General features: G+C 49.4%; 1 protein-coding gene across 2 annotated transcripts in view; it reads left to right on the top strand.

The window, feature by feature from the left end:
* LOC116834321 (Fc receptor-like protein 3) overlaps window positions 1–10,048 on the top strand; it is a 39,905-nt gene extending 29,857 nt beyond the window's left edge. The window contains exons 9-14 of one of the 2 annotated variants that reach the window (XM_032796315.2): window positions 176–286; window positions 717–744; window positions 2,600–2,697; window positions 3,554–3,622; window positions 8,745–8,776; window positions 9,102–10,048. In XM_032796315.2, the coding sequence (XP_032652206.2) occupies window positions 176–286; window positions 717–744; window positions 2,600–2,697; window positions 3,554–3,622; window positions 8,745–8,776; window positions 9,102–9,245 (482 nt within the window). In that variant the 3' untranslated portion in view covers window positions 9,246–10,048. Of the gene's footprint in view, window positions 1–175; window positions 287–716; window positions 745–2,599; window positions 2,698–3,553; window positions 3,623–8,744; window positions 8,777–8,881 lie in introns of both variants that reach the window. The other variant, XM_032796316.2, reaches the window with a different exon arrangement.
* The last annotated feature ends 8,542 nt before the right edge of the window (window positions 10,049–18,590 follow it).

The raw sequence follows: 18,590 nt of genomic DNA, 5'->3' as shown, positions 1-18,590 counted from the left end.
GAAGTGAACTCAAGTGTCCTGGCTCCCGGTCTGAGGCCTGACCCATTGGACAGAGCCCTGTGCCCTGTGGTCACTGGCAGAGGTGTGGTTCGACAGGCTCAGTTGGTTTCTGTCGGGAAGTCTCTTCTGCAGGAGCACTGTGTTTATCTGGGCATGTTCCCTTTGTCTTCTCCAGAGCACACGAGCGCCCGGGTGGTTGTGCCTGTGACTGTCTCCATCCTGTTCCTGTTCCTGATGGGTGTCACTGCAGCTCTGTTGTTCTACTTCAAGTGCTGGAAGAAAGCAGGTGTGTGGCTCCTTCCACAGAGTGCACCTATCACAATCCATCGGGTCCTTGGAAACTCATGGTCATTTCTGAGTGTCTCTGGGAGTCTTGGTCATGCCACCACTCCTCGGGAAAGGGCGCTTGAACTGGTCGGAACCAGGGCAGATTCCAACGTCCTGCCAAATTCACACCATGAATTCTAGACCTTTGTCCCCACGCTTGCTCTGCTGTAATTTAGCCCTTTGGCCAATCTCATCCCACAGCTTTAGCCCTGGAGGCTCCTGAATGGGAAAAGGCTGATCCCTTCGGTCACATTCAGTGTCTCATCTCCTGTAATAAGTCACCCGTGCTCCCTCTCTTGCATTCACTCCCCCTGAGAGCGACCCAGATCTGATGGCCAAGGTGACACGTCTGGAGAGATTAATGCATCTTTTTCTCACTTGTTTTGCAGAAGGAATGGTTTTCGATGCCCCGGGGAGGTGAGTCGGGCACAGATAGGGTGAAGCATGGTGGGGTGGGGGCAGGGAAAAGGACAAATTCAGAGTTGCTTTGATTTAAATGGGTCGTAATTTAATCATTACGTGACCCGTTGGTTTCAGCTCTTGGCTTTCCTGGCTGCTTCCCCTTCGTTCTATGTGGGCTCTCTGGAGCTGACTCTATATAGCATGTTCACCTGAACGCTTTGGGGCCCAATTCTCCATTGCCTTGCACCTTGTGCATCATTGAAAAGTGCCATCAGATCAGAGCAGCAGCGTTTTACAGCCACACTATGCTGGTGCAGAAGGAACACAAGGGACAGGGCAGCAGAGAAAAGCAAACATGGTACCTACCTTTAAAAGTGGGAGCAAAGAGAACCCGGGGAATTATAAACCTATCAGCCTGACTTTGATACCTGGAAAGATACTGGAACAGATGATTAAACAACCAATCTGTAAGCACTTAGAAGACAAAAGGGTAACAGGTCCCTTCCAACCCTGACATTCTATGATTCTATGAAGTCATAGCCCATGTGGATTTGTCAAAAACAAGTCATGCCATACCAACCTAATTTCCTTCTTTGACAGTTACTAGGCCAGTAACTCTGTCAAAGAAGGAAATAGAACATAAGAACGGTCATACTAGGTCAGACCAATGTCCGATCTAGCCCAATATCCTGTCTTCTGACAGTGGCCAATATCAGGTGCTTCAGAGGGAATGACTAGAACAGGGCAATTATCGAGTGATCTACTCCCTGCTGTCCAGTCCCAGCTTCTGACAGTCAGAGGCTAGGGACGTCCAGTGCCTGGGGTTGCACCCCTGACCATCTTGGCCAACTTAGGCACCGACTCTGTGGTGCTCCAGGGCTGGGGAGTAACTGGCTAGGCAGTAGAACTCCTGAAAAGCACCTGGGGATTGTAGAGGATCACAAATTGAATGTGTCAACAGTGTGATGCCTTGCAAAAATGGCAATGTTATTCCGGGAGGTGTTAACAGGAGTGCTTGCATGCAAGACACAGGAGGTAACTGTCCCATTCTACTCAGCACTGGCGAGGTCTCAGCTGAAGTACTGTGGCCAATTTTGAGTGCCATGCTTTAAGAAAGATGTGGACAAACTGGAGAGAGTTCAGAGGACAGCAAGGATTCTATGATTATGTCTTGCAGTCAAAATATCTGGTTCCACAAGAGCATATTGCTTGGAAACAACTCTTCTCTGCCTGTTCAGAGACAATCTCCAACTCTGGCTGAGCAAAGGCCAGCAGGCTGATGTCTGTTCATCCATCCCCAGAGCCCCGTGGCAACCAGGAGAGGATCCCGTCCCAGAGAAAAGGGGCTACAGGACAGAATCGCAGCAGGGGAGGAGCCAAGAATGCCAATAGGCCTTTAAGGATGTGGTTCTACAAAGTTAGTTGGTGTTGGTCCTGTTTTGAGCAGGGGATTGGACCACACGACCTCCCGAGTCTCTTCCAACTCTAATATTCTATTGATTCTATGAAAGGGGTGTGGCTCAATGGGTGGGGTTTATTCAGGGTTTTGCCTGCCAGGAAGGGGGTGGCCACAGAGGGCCAGGTGCATTTCTGCAACTAGATTCACACAACAGTCACATTTAGTGAAGGGATGGAGAGGGCCCAGGACCCAAAAGCCGCAGGACCCCTCTCCCCCCTCAACCCTTCCCCTGGAAATGTTCAGGGCTGAATTCTCATTACACTCAACCCTGTCACCCCTGGCCCTGCCCTCGGTGTGTACGAGCTCTGGCCCTCGGCGTTTTCCTGCCTTCTCCATCTCATGCCAGCTCTTGCTCTCTCTGGTCTATGTCTGCCCTATTCCGCTGTGCTCACTGTGTCTTCCTATCCCCAGGGCCACATGCCTCCCAGTCCAGCACGAGCCCCCTGGCCAGAGGCTGCCTCCACCGGGGAGCTTGGGCCTCCATGCTGAGGAGCCGTCTTACAGCAATGGTAAGGGGAAAGAACCCGCGCTCAGGGGACGTGACACTGCTGGAGGCCTGCGTGTGGCTGACACCAGAGAGAGGAGGTGGTGCCCCTGCCCCGAGGCGCAGGCTGGGTCCCAAGGCTGTGGAGAGCTGCCCAGGCACTGTGGCTGTGCTGTTCTCTCTGTTGTTGTCTCATTGTGCACACAAAGCCTGTGACCCTGCTGGGAGGCACGGGTCAGACATGCCTCTGTGACGCCGGCTGCTGATCTGAGGGAGCCACGGTTAATACCAGTGTGTGGTTAATACCAGGGCCTTGTTGGCCTTGTCCGCCCTAGAGCAGGGTTCTCTGCCTTTCCCAGGCTGGGGTCTCCATTTCCATACCGGGACCCCTCGGAACCTCCAGTCCTCCCAGCTGGGACCCTGCCTCCTCCCTTCCAGTGAGCAGTGAGAACCCCAGCACTAAAGAACTGAGCCGACCCCTTGTATTGAGCCGGTTTGGGTGCAAACAGCTCAGTGTGCCCATGCTGGCCGGGCTGGGTCATGTTCTGAATCTTTGCATGTCCCCACTAGTGCCATCCTTCCAATCGCAACACCCACTGAGTACCTATCCCCCAATCCCTGGTGTGGGGCTGTGGTGGGAGGAGGGTTTGCGCCATTTCAGGGAGCTGGCTCCACCCTGGCACTGAAAGGGTGCAGGTGGCAGTGGTCAGCGCTCAGCCCTGCTGTAGCCTGCTCGGATCCCAATGAAACGTGGCAAGTCGGCACGCTGCTGGGACGCCCTCCGGGAGTGGGCAGCAGGCACACTGCAGCAGCTGCAGGGAGAGCAGATGGTGCCTAGCATGGCCACAAGACCTAAGGGAGATATGGCTTTGTTTTCACAGTGTGTCCCCTGGAGCCGCAGAGTGAAGACGTGGAGTACACAGTTGTCAACATCAAGAAAAGAAGTGGGGGTGAGTGGAACAGAACAGTGTCTTGCCTCAAGAGCAGGGGCAGTTCTAGGCACCAGCAAAGCAAACAGGTGCTTGGGGCAGCTCATTTGCAGGGGTGGCAGCTGGCAGGGATCCAGCCTGGGAGCTGAGAACTGGCAGGGGGCTCTGGGAGCTGTAGTTCCTTGGTTAGCTCCCTGCCTATAGAGCCAGCCCTGGAGCAGGGAAAGAACTACATTTCCCAGCATTCCCTTGGCTGCTATCAACAGGAAAGGGATGGGGAGGGAATATGGTAGCTGAAACCTCATGCTGCAGCTTGCTGTGAATGGAGAGCTCACTGCTAGAGTGAGGTGGCACTGTGAATGGGGAACAAGTGTGCCCAAGGAGTAGGCGGCTTTGGCCCAGATATCTCCTTCAGAAGACATCCCCAGACTGAATTAGGGATACTGGTGGGACCTCACCTTGCAGCCCCCAAAGAAGGAATTGGATGGACTCAATGGACAGTGCACCTCTCGATCTGAAGCCTAGCAAGGGAGGTATGTGGATCCCACTAGAATTTAAAATGAAAAGTAAGGGAGGGGAGGCTCTGGACCGGGGCAGCTTTAGATACAGTACAAGACACATAGGAAGATTTCCACTTCTAAGCCATGGAAGCAGAAATTGACTTTTCCTTTCCAGATTTAGCTAATATTCAGAAAGGGAATCTAGCACCTGCCTGTCCGAGGACTTTGATCCCTCAAAATCAGCGAGTGCTCAGCCAGTTTGGCAGCTGTTACTTTCTTCTCCCAACATCAAATATACTGATCCACTGTATTTGCTCTAGAAACTCTGAGATACAGTTGAGCAACAAATGCTCCCAGTGGTTTTTAGGACTGGAATTGCTATTTTCAACAGCCACTGCCTTTTTTTTTTTTTTTTTTAGTTTGTTAAAGGAAGACAGTGATATGTATTGGCAAATCCCATAGAAAGAAAGAGTGGAACAAAAGAATAATAAAGGCACCTCAACTTTTCCTCATTTATAGAGGACAGTCTTATATATTGCATCCAGTATCTCCAATCACACAAGCTGAAATTGTTCCATTTACTGCAGTTCTGTAACCATATGGGAACCAGCCTGTCTGTGTTCTGTGCACATCCAAATCCTGCTGAATGACCTGCCTTGGACAAGTTACAAGTCACCAGGGCTGGGGAGGAAGGAGGTGCAGATGGTGGGTGGGAAGAGCCAGGGTCGGGGGCGGCAGGGAAGGGGGCACTGGTAGGGGAGCGGGGGGAGCCCAGAGCTGGAGCAGCACGGAGTGTGTGTGGCGGGGGGGGGGAGCCCAGGGCTGGGACGGCAGGGGGGTGCGTGGTGGGAGGCCAACGGGGTGGCAGGAGGATGCAGGTGAGGGGGAGAGCCCAGGTCTGCAGCGGCAGTGGGTGTGGGTGGGGAGAGGCCCAGAGCGGGGCAGCACGGGATGTGTGGGGGGGAGCCCAGGCTGGGACGGCAGCGGGGTGTGGGTGGGGAGGCCCAGAGCTGGGGTGGCAGGAGGATGCAGGTGAGGGGAGAGCCCAGGGCAGGGCAGTGGGGTGTGGTGGGGAGAGGCCAGAGCTGGGGCAGCACGGGATGTGTGTGGGGGGAGCCAGGCTGGACGGCAGCGGGGTGTGGGTGGGGGGAGGCCAGAGCTGGGGGCACAGTGTGATGCAGGTGGGGGGGAGAGCCCAGGCTGCGGCGGCAGCGGGGTGTGGGTGGAGGGAGGCCCAGAGCTGGGGTGGCAGGTAGGTGCAGGGAGGAGCCCAGGGCTGGGGTGGGGGCAGCCAAAAATTTTTTTATTAGGGTGGCAAAAAACCAGCCCTGCTCAAGAGGCAACAAAGGATTTAATAGAGATGTAGGGGATGAAACAGGTAATGAAGCTGATGTTTCACTCACTTGTTCTCAGCAGTGGCTCAGGGACAGCAAGCCGCGGGGGTCGCCCTGCTGGGGGCAGCAGTCAGGCAGCCTTTGGTGACTTGCCTGCAGGGGGTCCACCGGTCCTGCGGATTCGGCAGCAGTTCAGTGGTGGGTACGCTGAAGCCATGAGACTGGGGACCTCCCGCAGGCATGCCGTCGAAACTGCAGGACCGGGGACCTCCCGCAGGCAAGCCACCGAAGGCTGCCTGGCTGCCGTGCTTGGAGCCGCAAAAAAGCTAGAGCCGCCCCTTTTTGCTCTGCGACTCTGCAGGCCAATTAACTGGTCCCATGCAGGCGTACAGGTGTGGTTTGTAAAGTCTAAAAAACCTGAAGTGGCTGAGAACTGAAAAATGGACGGTAACAGCCTGTGAGTCACAGTGATTTGACCCTGGTGAAATCCTGAAGAACAAAGAGCTCTCGCTCCTGCTTGTAGCTGTTTCCATGGCCTCACTCTGACTCAACAGACACTCCAGGCTACAGAGTGACAGAAACAATCCTGGAAGCTGGTTGTATAGATTGTGCCACTGATTTCTGTCTGTGTGTGCACAGGGGCAGAGTGAGCACAGCAGGTGATCAGCAGGGATGTGTTTCTTGAAGGAGGAATTCGCTCCACACAAGGCTTGGGCAGCCCAAATTGCATTTACAACCTAACAGGCGACACAGGCTGTATTTCTCCCATACAGATCACTCCTCTCCACCCACCCTAGAAACACAGCCCCTTGGGAGTAGTGCTTGCTGTGTGAATGGCACAGTGACAGGGCAGAACACTGAGAGACAGGAAGTGGAGGAATATCACATCTGAGTCACTTAAAGGGACACTGTCAACTTGAATTTTTTAAAGTGACTGATTTCAAACAATTCTGTTTTGGGAGAGAGCCCCCTTTAAACAGTGCATCCCGAGTTGAAAGGAAGAGGGGTTCTGTGCTCCCCTGTTGATGTTAAATGGGGTCTGCTCAGTTAGTCATTTTCTTCTGTGGTTGACTGCTTGTTCAAGGAAATTACTGTTCGAGTAGCCCCAGTCATGGCTCATCAGTGTAGTTTGAACCTGAGACTTTTAGCAGTAAAAGCATGGGCCTCTACCATTTGACCTAAAAGAGTAAGTCCATAAGCTGGTAGAAGTAGTAGGCTCTTGTCCTCTATGTGGAGCAGGCATTAGTAGGGAGGATACAGCCCATGTAGCCAGAGTCTTATACTGTCAAATGACAAAATAAACAAAAAAAATGGAAAAAAGTACTTTTTCTGCACTGACTTCCTACAGGTTCAGTCATCTCAGGTGTTACTCATAACATCATAACTATAAAACCAGCAGATGAATGTGGTTTGCAAGTTGAATGTGTCCCTTTAAACCAGCAGGAAATACTGTGCTGGGTGAATCTCATGGGTTGGAATTGGGATGCTTTTCTGGATCTCGTGGGTGCAAATTTCTCCTGAGATTTCTGGCTCTCTTGGCATCCAGCTCTGGCCTGGAATACTGTGGGAATGGTGTTTCCCTTGGCATTTTGGCTCTTGTGTTGCCATTCCCCATCAAAGTCTAGAAAAACCGAGGCAAACGCAAACATGAGGAATAGAATCATAGGACTGGAAGGGACCTCAAGAGGTCATCTAGTCCAGTCCCCTGCACTCAAAGCAGGACGGAGTATAATCTAGACCATCCCTGACAGGTGTTTGTCTAACCTACTCTATCTCCAGTGATGGAGATTTCACAATCTCCCAGGGCCATTTATTCCAGTGCTTATCCACCCTGACAGTTAGAAAGTTTTTCCTAATGTCCAGCCTAAACCTCCCTTGCTTCAATTTAAGCCCATTGCTTCCTTGTCCGATCCTCAGAGGTTAAGAAAAACAATTTTTCTCCCTCCTCTTTGTAATAACCTTTTACATACTTGAAAACCGTGATCATGTCTCTCTCAGTCTTTTCTTTTCCAGACTAAACAAACCCAATTTTTTCGATCTTCCCTCCTAGGTCATGTTTTCTAGGCCTTTAATCATTTTGTTGCTCTTCTCTAGAATCTCCAGTTTGTCCACATCTTTCCTGAAATGTGGTAGCCAGAACTGGACACAATACTCCAGTTGAGGCCTAATCAGCATGCAGCAGAGCAAAAGAATTACTTCTCGTGTCTTGCTTACAACCCTCCTGCTAATACAGCCCAGAATGATGTTCACTTTTTTTGCAACACTGTTACACTGTTGACTCATATTTAGCTTATGGTCCCCTATGACCCTCAGATCCCTTTCTGCAGTACTCCTTCCTAGGCAGTCATTTCCCATTTTGTATGTGTGCAACTGATCGTTCCTTCGTAAGTGGAGCACTTTGCATTTGTCCTTTTGAATTTCATCCTATTTACTTCAGACCATTTCTCCAATTTGTCCAGATCATTTTGAATTTTAATCCTATCCTCCAAAGCACTTGCAACCCCTCCCAGCTTGGTATCATCCGCAAACTTTATAAGTGTACTGTCTATGCCATTATCTAAATCAGGGGTCGGCAACCTTTCAGAAGTGCTGTGCCAAGTCTTCATTTATTCACTCTAATTTAAGGTTTTGCGTGCCACTAATACATTTTAACGTTTTTAGAAGGTCTCTTTCTGTAAGTCTATAATATATAACTAAACTATTGTTGTATGTAAAGAAAAATAAGGTTTTTAAAATGTTTAATAAGCTTCATTTAAAATTAAATTAAAATGCAGAGCCCACCCAGACTGGTGGTCGGGACCCGGGCTGCATGAGTACCACTGAAAATCAGCTTGTGTGCCACCTGCAGCATGAGTGCCATAGGTTGCCTACCCCTGATCTAAATCACTGATGAAGATATGGAACAGAACCAGACCCAGAACTGATCCCTACTGGACCCCACTCATTATGCCCTTCCAGCATGACTGTGAACCACTAGATGGATGGGAAGGATGGGAAAAGTGAGCTTGGCTTTTGAGACCCTTCAAAGCTTGTTCAGAACTTGGTTCCAGAAGCAGGCGGTGGGCTGGCAGTGCAGGGCTCTGACCTCTTGAACAGATCCACCCTGATTAGCATTTATGTTGGTGGATGTAACTCCCCAGGCTGGGATCTGGCCAGTGGCAAAGCCCTGAGATCCTGAGCACCTCGGCTTTGTGTCTCACACCCATCCCACAGCTGGGGCTGCTCACTGAGGAGCTGGGCTGCTGGTGATGGGGGCTCAAGGGGTGAACGTTAATGCCTAGTCCTGATCCCTTCCTGTTCCTCTTGCAGATAAACCCAAGGGAACTCCGCCAAGGGACAATGTAAGTGCAACATCCCCCCTCCCCTAGTTCTGCTGCTCCCTCCCTGCTTTCTCTGGCCTTTGTCTGCCCCTGTCCCTGCACTCACTGTCCACGTGCCCTCTCCAGGATGAATACTATGTCAGCTACTCTGTGCTTCCGAACCCCAAGCCCACCTGGGAATCAGCTGCAGGGGCGAGGGCTCCAAGAGGGAAATCCCGACCGGACAGTGACATTTATGAAAACGTTCCCCACCTGTGACCTGCGAGTGACCCCAGCCCCTCCCCTGGCCCAGCCTGGGGAAGCCTGACTGCCTCGTTAACTCTTCACTCCCCTGCTTGGCATGTAGGGCATAGAATGCAGCACATGCAGGCTGGGGCCATGGAGGCCTTGTCCCTGGCTGGTGCCCTCTGCATTAGGACTGACAAGCCAGAGCAGAGATGGAGGCAAATGCTCTGGGTCTGCACAGCTGCTGCTGCCTAGTGAGGTGTAGTGAGCAGATGATTTGCTGAGGGGCCCGGACAGCAGCCCTGATCTCTGTTAATCCCTGTGATGGGTCTCCGGTATCCATCCCAGGGGGTTGCCGGCTTGGGTGTTGTGACAACTGGGCTAATCCGCCCTGCCGCCAACAAAGGTTGGATTTGCTACATGGTTTGTCTTTGAGATTTTTTCATTTGCTTAACATGGCTTTATGTACAGCCCTTGTCCCCGGGGACTGACCTGCGGGAAGTGCCCTCTGCCTGTCCTGCTCGCCTAGACCCCGTGCAAAGACATGCTGAATAGAAACTCATCCATGGCTTGATCCTGGAGAGAGCAGGATCAGAGTAACACCCAGGGAGCAAGTCTGTTAACTAGGGAACCTGCAGCTGGGAGAGAGATTTTCCATCCTGCCTGGCTATAATGCTGGAATACAGCACTAGACCAGCGTCAGGTCTAGGTCTGGGGAATGGCTATATCCACGATCACGCAACATGGAGCTTGACCCAGCTGGTGTCTGACCGTGGTGATGGAGGTGATTTGCGCATTGGTTTTCTCCAGCACAAGGACACCAGGTGGCCAGAGATTGCTGGAATTTCCCAGCCTCCTCTCTCTGGAGGAAACTTGGTTCAGTTCAGCTTTACAAAGGTGTTTTCAAAACTGTTTCTTTTCTTAGAACTGGAAACACAATAAAACACCAAAGTGCCCAGAGCAGCTGGAGAAAGCCACTGTCCCCTGTTTCATGGATTCCAAGGCCAGAAGGGACCATTGTAATCATCAGATCTGACCCCCCTCTGTAACGTAGGCTAGAGAACTTCCCCCAAATAATGTAGACACAAGAACAAATGGGTGTAAACTGGACACTAGGAAGTTTAGACTTGAAATTAGATGAAGGTTTCTAACCATTAGAGGAGTGAAGTTCTGGAACAGCCTTCCAAGGGGAGTAGTGGGGGCAAAAGACATATCTGGCTTTAAGACTAAGCTTGAATTAAGTTATATGAAGGAGGTTGGATTATTGAATGGGTTAGCTTAATTTTGGCAATTGATCTTTAGATTATCAGCCAGGTAAGATTTGCCCAGTGGTTACTGTGATGGATGTTAGATGGGATGGGATCTGGTTACTGCGAGAATTCTTTTTCCTGAGTGCTTGTTACTGGATGAGCTCTTGCCCACATGCCTCAGGGTTTAGCTGATCGCCCTATTTTGGGGGTCAGGAAGGGAATTTTTCCTCGGGGGAGATTGGCAGGGGCCCCTGGAGGTTTTTCGCCTTCCTCTGCAGCGTGGGGCACGAGTCAACTGCTGGTGGATTCTCTACAGCTTGAGGTCTTCAAACCACAATTTGAAGACTTCAATAACTCAGACATAGGTTAGGAGTTTGTTATAGAAGTGGATGGGTAGGATTCTGTGGCCTGCTTTGTGCAGGAGGTCAGACTAGATGATCATATTGGTCCCTTCTGACCTTAAAGTCTATGAGTCTATAACAATTCCTTGAGCAACGCTTTTAGAGAAACATCCAGTCTTGATTTAAAAATTGTCAGTGATGGAGAATCCACAATGATCCTTGGTAAATTGTTTCAATGGTTAATTACTCTCACTATTAAAAATTTACACCTGATTTACAGGCTGAATTTGTCTAGCTTCAACTCCCAGTCATGGGATCATATTATACCTTTCTCTGGAAGACTGAACAGCTCATTATTAAATATTTGTTCCACATGTATATACCTATACATTGTAATAAAGTCCTCCCTTAGCCTTCTCTTTGTTAAGCTAAATAGATTGAGCTTTTAGAGTCTTGCACGATAAGGCATATTTTCTAATTCCTTATTCATTCTCATGGCTCTTCTTTGATCCTTCTCCAATTCATTAATATCCGTAATTGTGGCCATCAAAATCTACATTGTGGACACCAGAGCTGGACACAGTATTCAAGCACAGGTCGCACCAGTGCCAATAAAGAGGTACAATAACCTCTCTGCTCCTACACAAGATTCCCCTGTTTATGCATCCCAGGATCACATTAGCTCTTTTGGCCACAGCGTCACACTGGGAGCTCACGTTCAGCTGATTATCCACTACAAACCCCCCCAAATCTTTTTCAGAGTCACTGCTTCCCAGGGCAGAGTCCCCCATCCTGTAAGTATGGCTTGTGTTCTTTGTTTCTAGATGTTTACATTTACATTTAGTCATATTAAAATACATGTTTGCTTCTGCCAAGCTTATCAAATGATCCAGATTGCTCTGAATCAGTGACCTGTCCTCTTCATTATAAACCACTCCCTCAATTTTTGTATCACCTGCAAACTTTATCAGTGATTTTGTGTTTTCTCCAGGTCATTGATAAAAATGTCATATAGCATAGGGCCAAGAGCCAATCAATTCCTGCAGGACACCACAGGAAACACACTTGTTTGATGATGATTCCCCATTTACAGTTACATTTTGAGACCTACCAGTTAGCCAGCTTTTAATCCATTAAAGTGTGTCATGTTTACCACTCAAGAAAGAGATTTTGGAGCCATTGTGGATGGTTCTCTGAACACATCCACTTAATATGCAGTGACAGTCAAAAAAGCTAAAAGAATGTTGAGAATCATTAAGAAGGGGGTAGATAATAAGACAGAAAATATTATATTGCCTCTCTATAAATCCATGGTCACCCACATCTTGAATACTGCATGCAGATGTGGTCGCCCCATCTCAAAAAAGATATATTGGAATTGGAAAAGGTTCAGAAAAGGACAACAAAAATGATTAGGGGTATGGAACAGCTTCCGTATGGTGAGAGATTCATAAGATTGGGACTTTGCAGCTTGAAAAAGAGAAAACTAAGAGAGGATATGATGGAGGTCTATAAAATCATGACTGGTCTAGAGAAAGTAAATAAGGATGTATTATTTACTTCTTCTCATGACACAAGAACTAGGGGTCACTAAATAAAATTAATAGGCATCAGGTTTAAAACAAACAAAAGGAAGTTTTTTCTTCACACAATGCCCCGTCAATCTGTGGAACTCTTTGCCAGAGGGTGTTGTGAAGGCCAAGACTATAGCAGGGTTCAAAAAAGAACTAGATAAATTCATGAAGGATAGGTCCATCAACGGCTATTAGCCAGGATGGACAAGGATGGTGTCCCTAGCCTCTGTTTGCCAGAAGCTGGGAATGGGCAACAGGATGGATCACTTGATGACTACCTGTTCTGCTCATTCGCTCCCACTGTCCAAAGACAGGATACTGGACTAGGTGGCCCTTTGGTCTGACCCAGTATGGTCATTCTTATGTTCTTATGAACAATCAGTTGCACACATACAAGATGGGGAATGGCTGCTTAGGTGGGAGTACTGCAGAAAGGAATGTGGGAGTCATAGTGGATCACGAGCTAAATATGAGTCAGCAGTGTAACACTGCTGTAAAAAAAAGCAGACATCATTCTGGGATATATTAGCAGGAGTGTTGTAAGGATGACACAAGAAGTAATTCTTCCGCTCTACTTTGTGCTGATTAGGCCTCAACCGGAGTATTGTGTCCAGTTCTGGGTGCCACGTTTCAGGAAAGATGTGGACAAACTGGAGAAAGCCCAGAGAAGAGTAACAATAATGATTAAAGGTCTAGGAAACATGACCTAGGAGGGAAAATTGAAAAAATTGGGTTTGTTTAGTCTGGAGAAGAGAAGACTATGGGGGGACATGATAACAGTTTTCAAATACATAAAAGGTTGTTACAAGGAGGAGGGAGAAAAATTGTTCTTGTTAACCTCTGAGGATAGGACAAGAAGGAATGGGCTTAAATTGAAGCAAGGGTGGTTGCCTGTGGGCGTGGCTTCAGTCTAATCAAATACAGTGGAATGTGTCAGCCATCTTTATTAAGGGACGCATCATGCCCGTGCAGATAGCTGCAGGGCAGTGGCCACATCTTGCTGGCTTCAGCTGCATTGACAGAAATGGCAGATGGCGGCCATCTTGAATAAGGGAAAATTCACCAGTTGGCACCTTTCATCGTGTTTTCATGAGGCAGGTAAAAACCCACATGAAAGTGCTGAAGTTGCGATAAAATTGTGATAGTTGGCAATTCTGGAACTCTGCTGTCTGGAGGCAGCAAGGTCCCATGCTCCAGTTGTGCCATGTCCGGGGGCTCTGTTGTCCCACCCCGCTGTGGTTGCTAGGGTGACCATAGATTCATAGATTCATAGGTCAGAAGGGACCAATATGATCATCTAGTCTGACCTCCTGCACAAAGCAGGCCACAGAACCCTACCCATCCACTTTTATACCAACCCCTAACACATGACTGAGTTATTGAAGTCCTCAAAATTGTGGTTTTCAAAAGGCGAAAGCGGGACACATGCAGGAGCCCCACCCTCTCTCTGACCACACCCTCTGCCCCACCTCTTCCCCTGAGGCCCTGCTCCCTGGTTGGGCCAGAAGCCAGAGCTTGGCCATGGTAAGAGCTGCCAAGGGAAACCAGGCCACTCTAGGGAGCCCTGGACGCTCCATCTGCCTTGGGTGACATGCCCCGGGGGGACAGGGTCACTGGCCTGGGGCTGCTCTTGGGCACTCTGCCCCACCACCCAAGGCAGGTGGAAGGTCCTGGGCTCCCCACAGTGGCTTGGTGTGATGGGTTCCCTTGGGTGCAATCTGGAACTGGGGTACCGCAGAGCCTCTGTCTCACCAACCTGGGCTCCCTCTCGCACTGTGATGCTGTGACAAGCAGCAAACTGCTCCAGGTCCTGCACTTACACAGACATCCACAGGCAGGGAAGCACCCAACTCAGTTACATGAATGCTTCTCCTATTCACTCATGAACCAACAATAGAGAGGCTCCAGCCAATTCCCCCCAGCTCGCCAGCCTAGCACCCCAGGCCTGTACCGTCCTGACCACTGTACGTTTATTACCTAGTCTACCACTTCTACAAAGCAAAGTGGATGTGCACCAGCTCTTGTTCCTGAGAGATTTCCCCAAGCACTTCAAGCAAAATACACTGTTTTAGGTAAAATATCAAACAGATTTATTAACTACAGAAAGATAGATTTTAAGTGTCTATATGTAGTAAGCATACAGATCAAAGCTGGTTACCTAAGAAATAAAAATTAAAATTGCAATCTGAGTTCTATAAACTAGACAGGATTTAAATCAAGCACTGTCTCACCCTGATGGTGCAGTTCCTTTATACACATGCTGGGATTCTCCTCTCCAGCCTGGAACCACCTTCCCAGTTCAGTCTTTGTTCTCCAGATGTATTTCCAGGTGTTGAGTTGTGAGGGAAGTGAGGCCCCAGTGATGATGTCTCTTCCCCCTTTTATAGCTTCTTCCAGTTGGCTGGAAAATCCTTTGCTATGACATGAGTCAAACAGTCTCCATTGCTTATGTGCTATCTCTGAGAAGTCTCCATTGTATATGGTACCTGGGACAGTCCTTGTGAGTGCATACTCCCTTTAATGGAGCATGATCAGTTTCTGACTGCCTCATTATTGTACCAGAAAGGCTGGTTGTGAGTGTTCCCAACCTCACAACATATTTCAGTAACACACACGTAGCAAAACTTCATAACTTCACATACAATGACAGCACATACATGCCAACAGGATATTAATATTCAACAGATCAAGACTTTTAAAATGGTACCTCACAAGACATCCTTTGCGCAAAACATATCATAATTATGAGGGTGCCAGGATGTTGCTTTGGGGTACAGAGTGTCACACCAGAGCTTCCTGGGCAGCTCTTACCACAGCCCAGCTCTGGCTTCTGACCTGGTTAGGGGGAGAGACCTTGCAGGAAGAGGAGAAGCAGGGGTGGGGCCTTGTGGCAAGACGGGGCTGAGGCCCATCTCAGCCACCACCTCCCGAAAGGAAGAGGCTGGTGCTTCCCCTGAGCTGGCATGGAGTGGTGCCACAGGAAATCTGGGACAAAGGTTGTCCTGGAGTCATTCAGCCCAGGACTAGAACTTGAACTCTGCATTTCGGGTCTGTCCCACCCGATTCGGGACAGGTGCTCACGCTCATGCTGTCTGACAGCCCTCAGGTAAACATCCGTTTCTGCACTCCTTGTATCACTCTTTTCTGGGATTCCCTGAAATACGAGTCTGCCTGGGTGATGCCCTCCCATGGCCATGTCGTAACCTCCTTGGACCCATTGCTGTTTACAGCAATTGTTCTGCAGCATCATTTCTATGAATGGGGCCAGCTACTGAAACCCAAATCATACTGAGTTTTTTGTTTGTCCATCTCTGCCTCAGTATATGTCTGCAAGGCCTTGGTAACTGACAGCAGTTTCTATCAGAGCAGGCACGCTAGTTTTCCTTTGAACAAAACGTCAGGAGGTGACACCCCATGGTTCATCAGTGCCATTCTGTAATGTAAAAGTGCTAAATACAGAGCAGAGTCTGATTCTGCAACATTTTTCAGTAGGTGCTTTATTATTTTGACACCATTTTCCACCAACTCATTGGATTGGGGATAATGGTACTCGTGGGGAAATTCTGCGCCACTGCATGCAGCATAACTAACATGCCACACGTAACTTTTTTTCCACATAAAATAACTTCTGCCAGAAAGTTTCTGCAGTTCCGCCTTTTGCCCACTGTAGGCCGCTGCGGTGCTAGAACAGAGTGGCCACTCCCGGGCAGGAGCAGGCCCAGCTGGCAATAGGGCAGTGCCCTGCCTGTGAGGCCAGATCAGGAGACAGGGGCTAGGGGCAGACAGCTGGGGGGATGGGGGCGGTCACAGACTGGGGTTTATAAGGGCTGCATTGAGGAAGGACAGGCTGGGGAAGGGACTGAATGGGAGTGGAGATGCTGGGCCACATGGGGGAAGGGAGAGAGGATTCAGGGCCACATGCGGGGAGGGGGTGGCTGAGTGGGGGCACAGGGACGGATGGGGACTGGGGGTGCAGGACCACATGGGGATGGTGGGAGGGGCTGGCTTAGTGGGTGCAAGGACACAAGTCGGTTGTGGGGGGGCTGAGGTGGCACGGAGACACATGGTGACCGGGGGGGGGGAAAGGAGTGCAGGGACACATGGGGATGGGGAGAGGGGCTTGCTGAGGGAGTGCACGGACACATGGGGACAGGGGGTGCAGGGTCACATGGGGAGAAGGGGTGGCTGAATGGGGACACAGGGATGGGTCGGGGAGTGGGAGTCTGAGTTGGGGTGGAGGAACACATGGGGATGGGTGGAGGGGGTGCAAGGACACATGCGGGTACAGGGACACTTGGGGATAGGGACAGATGTGCCTGGACTGAATGGGAGAGACTAGGGGTCACCATGGGGGAGGCTCCCTACCAATCCCTCCCTGCCCTCCCCTGCAAAAAAACTGTTCCATATTTCTCTCTCTCTCTCTCTCTCTCTAACCGCCGGTTCACTCCCAAGTTCCTTCTGTCTCCCTCAGCTCCTCCATTACCCTTGACTCCCCCAAGCCTTTGCACTGCTTCTGAGAGGGGTGGGAAATATGGCTCTGTATTGTAGTTTAAATGAACATAAGAACAGCCAGACTGGGTCAGACCAAAGGTCCATCTAGCCCAGTGTCCTGTCTTCTGACAGCGGCCAATGCCAGGTGTCCCAGAGGGAATGAACGGAACAGGGAATCATCTACTCAAAGTTCCGTATTTATAAGCCTAGCAAGGAATCTATGTGACAAAAAACATTTCCTGAATCTTCCTCATTATCTGTATTGCTGCAGACAGACTTGCTGACAGGTATTTTGAAATAAATTACCAAAATAATTGAAATTGGTGTGATTATATTGTGTCATTTTGACAAATAAAAAATGCTGAATTTTACAATATTGTGTGTAGAATTTTTAATTTTTTGGCCAAAATTCCCCCGGGGTAATAATAGGGACTAGTGGTTACATACCTAAACCCAAACTTTACTGCAAACTGCTTAAACTCATGCCTACCAAACTAGCCTATTGTCATACATTACTATGTCACACATACCATGTCTAGCAAAACCAGATTGGAAAGGCACTGTTTAGCTGTAGTATCCTCTAGTGACTGTCTCAGGGGAGTGAGAATAATAGTCCAGGACAAATACATCATGTTTTGCCATCCATCACGAACACACCTATCCCTACCATGCTCCAGGGGGACAATTTTTCCTGTGTCTCCTTCCCTTGACTTGGCCTTTATTTTCAGGATATGCAGCAACCCTTAGCAGCTTCCTCAAAGTTGCTGTTCGTTTGAGGCCAGCATAAATTGTCTCTTAGATTTTTTTTAATTTCTAAATGACCTGCAGGCTGCTCTAGTTCATCCCTGGATCCTGCCCAGATCCAGAACGCAATTTAGAGCCCCATTTCCCATCCTTTTGTCCCTGCCCCAAGCACAGGAAGGGGTAACTCAGACATCCATCTGCCAAATGACATGCCCAGCTATGGGGCTCTATGAATAATAAAGGGCCCGATATGGAGCTGAGATCCCTGACCAGCTGACCTATGTGGGGGGACATGGGCAAGAGGCAGGGTTTGGGGCTGGGCATTTAAATTATTGGTGCAGAGGGGACACTTTGGGGGGACTTTCCAGAATGTCTGGTCCCCCATCTCCCCAGGTGTGGGTCACGGCTGCTGTTAGGGCAGGTCATCGGTATCTGGGGCTATCATCCTGCCTGGTCAGGCAAAGGGGCTGGGGTGGTCTGAGCCTGAGGACCTGGCTGAAGGGAGCGCTGCGGAACACACAGCCAGTATAAATCATTGCAGACTTATTGCACTCCTAGTCAGTGACCTGGCATGAGAATTTCTTCCTTCCTTGGCATCTGAATGGCATGGACACAAACCTGCTGTGTCACAAATACCTTGGAGAGAAGTTGCCCTGATCGCCAGGAGGGATTTGTGCATGTCACATTCCAGCTGCTGACAATTCACAACCTGAATCAAAGGCAAAATTCAGGTGATAAATTATTTTCTCAGCTCTAGGTAATGACCTACTTCCCCCTGTGCAAAGAGCCGTGGGCTTTTTAGTGACCACAAGATGTGAAGGCCTTAAATCTCTCATCTGACACAGGCACCTTCATTAGCACAGCACCCGGAACACCATACCCAAGCATTGGCTCAGCATGACTCAAAAGAAAGAGCGCCCCCTTCTGAATTTCCAGCACCATTTCCTGTAGCACTTGTGATTAGATTTGGAGGTTTCCTATCTAAACATTGACCAGGCTTGACCAACCCTGCTTAGCCTTGGAAACCTGTTAAGATCACATAGGCCATGGTGAAACCGCTGAAGGCAGAATAGGAGCAGAGGGTTGAAACAGTGAAATGGGTAGAGATCAATGATAAGCCGTGTAACATACCACAATATTATGCTAGGCATGAAAATGAAGGAGACGTAAGAATAAAACAGTTTGCACAGACAGAAGTGTTGCTTTGAAT

This window comes from Chelonoidis abingdonii, chromosome 11 (genome assembly GCF_003597395.2).
Source record: "Chelonoidis abingdonii isolate Lonesome George chromosome 11, CheloAbing_2.0, whole genome shotgun sequence".
Lineage (NCBI taxonomy): Eukaryota > Metazoa > Chordata > Testudines > Testudinidae > Chelonoidis > Chelonoidis abingdonii.
Note: the sequence above shows the minus strand (reverse complement) of the source record. Positions and strands in the feature narration are given on the sequence as shown.